This window comes from Bison bison, unplaced genomic scaffold, assembly GCF_000754665.1.
Source record: "Bison bison bison isolate TAMUID 2011002044 unplaced genomic scaffold, Bison_UMD1.0 scf7180017841146, whole genome shotgun sequence".
NCBI lineage: Eukaryota > Metazoa > Chordata > Mammalia > Artiodactyla > Bovidae > Bison > Bison bison.
In genome coordinates, this window is record NW_011475094.1 from 10,667 (window position 1) to 15,173 (window position 4,507).

At 41.1% G+C, this 4,507-nt stretch overlaps 1 protein-coding gene across 1 annotated transcript in view; it reads left to right on the top strand.

Moving 5' to 3' along the window:
* Positions 1-2,041, top strand: part of LOC104983584 (oral-facial-digital syndrome 1 protein-like) — a gene marked incomplete at its 5' end in the record, with an annotated part of 10,103 nt that extends 8,062 nt beyond the window's left edge. Inside the window, 2 exons of the mRNA XM_010833113.1 lie at positions 86-243; positions 868-2,041. Coding sequence (XP_010831415.1) covers positions 86-243; positions 868-882 — 173 coding nt within the window. The remainder of the gene's footprint in view (positions 1-85; positions 244-867) is intronic.
* Positions 2,042-4,507: the final 2,466 nt, after the last annotated feature.

Sequence of the window (4,507 nt, forward strand, 5' to 3'; positions counted from 1 at the left end):
CCCCTCCCCCCACCCTGCACACCTATCCCCTGTTTGAAAAATTTGCTTCTGAAAACTATTGGTTCTTCATTTTCTGTCCCATTAGGTGTCAACCAGAAACCACTTGGAGAACGGAAGGAAGAAGATAAACTTTGGGAACAGCAGGCCAAGCAACAAAGGCAGGAAGAAGAGCAGAGGCAGACCAAACGGCAAGAAACTCTGCAGAGAGAGTGGGGAGAACTTGAAATGCTGGATCGGGAAAGGGTAATCATGGTGGTGGGAGAGGGAGTCCCCTCTGTCTCTGAGTCCTAGGAGGAGTGGGGAAGTGAACCAGCCTTGGATGACATAAACACAGCTGCAGAGCACACGGGCCTCAGGTCTCCTGGTTCAAGATAGCAAGGCCAGCCTTCTCCCATGCATCCTCAACTGGTCCTCGAAACAGGCTCATGAATGAGGAGGACCTTCTTTTGTGGTGATTTTCTCACTCTGTGTGTGTTTACTCAGTTGTGTCTGACTCTTTGCTACCCAGGGGACTTTAGCCTGCCAGGCTCCTCTGTCCACAGGATTCTCCAGGCAAGAATATTAGAGTGGGTTGCCATTTCCTTCTCCAGGGTATCTTCCTGACCCAGGGATTGAACCCAGGTTTCCTGCATTGCATGTGAATTCTTTACTGTCTGAGCCACCAGAGAATCCCAGTTGAGGCGTATTAACCCATTTTTTCATTAAGATGTCATGTTTTTGTCCCTACTTTAATGATACCAATGACTTCGATTAAAAAACAATTCTTTTCATGTGGGTTGTAGGTAAAAGATCAGGATTATATTACTGTGTGTTTTCAACTTAAAAGTTCTAAAATATTTATTCTTCCTATTTTGGTGCCCATTTCAGAGGCTAATTGAATAATCATTGAAGTTGGAAATGGAAAAAACTTCGAAATGAGTGTTCAGGAAATGAAAGACAAATCTATATCTGTTAGTGGTGAAAATCATCTAGAGAAATACATGAAAATCCTGCAACAGAATCAAGACCAGGACACTACAGACAAGGTGCTGATGCTGTGGACAGGTGTCTGTGGGTGAGGAGTACTGAGGGCTTCTGTGGTTTACTTGAAAACCTTGGGATAACGATCTGCCTTCTCTGTTGGAGACAAAGGGAGAAGCATAGAAAATCTGAAGGGTCACACACAGCTCCAGCCTTCTCAATATCTGTAACTCCTGACAAAATGTCATGGCTTTTGTTTGAGTAAATGATTTGTCAAAGTTTGTAGAAGTTGAGACATGTCTTAATAATTTGAGAACAAGAACTAAATATATTGGAAGCTCTATGATGAAATGACAAATGTGTTAGTCATGAGACAGTAATGTTTTATCCAAGTCTAATATACTATGTTGAGAATGCCTTCCATGCAATTTATTCTGGTGTGCTTGCAGAATACTGTGTTTAAAAGTCACTGCCTTATAGAATCTTCAGTTACATATGTATTTCAAAAGTAGTTCCTAGAGAAATCATAAAGTGTTTAATAAAATGAATACAGATCTAATTGAAAAATTCTCATCTCCACCTCCGTGTTGTGTCATTGTTCCAAAATGGTGGTCAGAGAGAGCTCAGAAGTGGACATACTGCCATCTAGTGGCAAAGACAAAATCTGTGGTGTCCCCAACATTTTGTGTTCTAATGCAAACCATTTAGCATATTGCTGGTTCATTCTCAATCAGGGAAACATTCAGATATTTGAGTCTGCCTATAACAAACAGTCATAATGACTGACTTAAAAAAAACAACTACTACATTTTATTAACCTGTAAAATTACTGATAAAAATCATGAGCAGGGGTAGAAACCCCACAGAAAAGGAATGAGAACATGATAGAAATCACAGAATAAACATGATAAGAATGTAGCAGATATTTTTCTCTTTCCCTAATTTAGTTTTGGGGGCTTTTCTCATGAAGAACCAGATGACATTTGTTAACCACATTTGCTGCCCAGCTTCTTACTCGGTGATCATAAATAGTGGCCTGTGAATTCTCTGTAGTGAGAAAAACTGCTCAATAAAAATTCATATGTAATCCAGTGTGATTTTTATTCCTAGTTCTATTTGATACTACAGTGGGAGTGTAACAGACAGGAAGGCCAGAGCTCCCCAAGCAGAAGGAGGAAATAAACTGCAAGAGGCAGACCTTTTTTTCCTTTTTTGCACACAGACTTCTTTTAATTCTATGTTGACAATATCCATTTCTGCCTTGAGCTAACCAATGCATTTTTCTTCTGGAAACATTTTTCCTAAACTGTGTATTTGCTTTGGAATCTGCCTTTCTTCAAAATGGTTCCACCCAAGACTTTTTTTCTTTTCTCAAACGTTGGGCTGATAATGGCTCAACAAACCAGTATTACTGTCAATTGTTTTATGGCCGGGGAGTGACACACTTCGTGCCATCCTATCTCAAAAATGCATATTGTGGGAGAGGGTCATGGTGAAACTCCCTCATCCTTGAGGTGTCTCTCTTATCTGATTAATAGCTTTGGGATTCCCTTGTGGCTCAGCTGGTAAACAGTCTGCCTGCAATGCAGTGGATTATTCCTGGGTTCAGTCCCTGGGTTGGGATAAGAAAGGCTATCCACTCCAGTACTCTGGCCTAGAGAATTCCATGGACAGTCCATGGGGTCACAAACAGTCAGACACCACTGAGCAACTTTCATTCACTCACTCAACAGACATAAAACACCTGCTAAAAACTAGCAAGGGGGCACACTTTCTGTCCCCTTCTGATGTCTATCTCAGAAGCTTTCCCTATCTCTGTTAAACTTTAATAAAATTTTGCTATACAAAAAGCTCCAAGCCTTGTCTCTGACCCCAGATTGAAATTGTCTCCTCTGGGGGTCACATGTGTAACACTCAGCTCACAGCAGCAACCTTTCAATAGTGTATAAATGAAAAATAGTCAAATGACACCTCTTCAGGGTTTCTCATTCTTGGGCCTTTCATTACAATGAAAGGAGCTGCTGTTTTTTTGGTTTTTTAATCTCCATTTTTGTCTTAGGTTATATCTACTTGAAAATTTCTCTCATTGCTCAAGTCCAAGGCCTGCCTTTTTAAACTTCCCATTGTGTTCCTTCTTCTTCAGAACTGGGCTCCCACCTGTCAAACAACAGTCCATCTTCCTTGACACTCTCCTCATGATTTTTCCCTGAAAATACAAACACATGTTTTTCTATTCTAGACTTTCAGTGCTAACTGAAGGTTACCCAGAGCATAACACAGGCAGGGTCGGTCTGCTCTGTCTTTCCAGTGAAACCCTAGAGGTTTCATTTCCCTTTACAAATTCAGATTGGGCTAGTTCTTTTTGCTGGTGAAGTGTGTTTGGTCACTAAGCTTCATACTAAAGCAGAAAGGATATTCAGAGGTGTTTATTATTCCTTCTGAATAGACTAAGCACACACATATTCTCATAAAATGGTTTAGGGCTTCCCAGGTGGTGCTGGTGGTAATGTTGCTGAAACCACTATTGAGAAACCAAGTACCACACCCAGAAAGTTGGAGAACTCAAATTTATTAAAACTGGCGATCCCAGAGCAGTTAACACTCCAAGCTCTGAGCCCTGAACAGAGGAGTTACAGAGATTTTATACATGGACAGGCATGATTAAGCAGGTTAGCAGGGGCTAGGACAATTGCAAAGAGCAGGAAAAGGATGACTGAGATAAGCTCCAGTTGAGTCCCCACTTTCTGAGACCTAAATGATCTAGACTTTACAAGGAGCAAGCTGAGTTTCAGAGGCAGAAGGAAAAGGACATAAATTTTTAATTTTTTCTCTTCATTCCCTGTTCTTGATCCTTCTATCACTCACTGTAGAAAGCATCATCTCATGTTTTGGTAGCACATTTAGAGCTCTCTGTTATTTAGGGGGCTATCCAAAGAATAGCAGGAAGAAATAAGAAAGCCTTTTTCAGTGATCAGTGCAAAGAAACAGAGGAAAATAATAGAATGGGAAAGACTATAGATTTCGTCAAGAAAATTAGAGATACCAAGGAAATATTTCATGCAAAGATGGGCTCAAAAAAGGGCAGAAATGGTATGGACCTAACAGAAGCAGAAGATATTAAGAAGAGGTGGCGGGGAGGCCATCCTAAGATGGCAGAGGAATAGGACGGGGAGACCACTTTCTCCCCCACAAATTCATCAAAAGAACATTTAAACGCTGAGTAAAATCCACAAAACAACTGATGAATGCCGGCAGAGGACATCAGGCACCCAGAAAAGCAGCCCATTGTCTTCGAAAGGAGGTAGGAAAAATACATCAAAAAAGAGACAAAAGAGGTAGAGACGGAGCTCTGTCCCGGAAGAGAGTCTTAAAAAGAGAGAAGTTTCCAAACACCAGGAAACTGGTGTTTCCAAACAGTGTTTCCAGAGAGTGTTTCCAAACACTCACTGCCGAGTCTGTGCCGAACCTTCGAAGCACAGAGGGCAACATAATAGGGAGGAAAAATAAGTAAATAAAACCCACAGATTACTAGCCCAATGGTAACTCC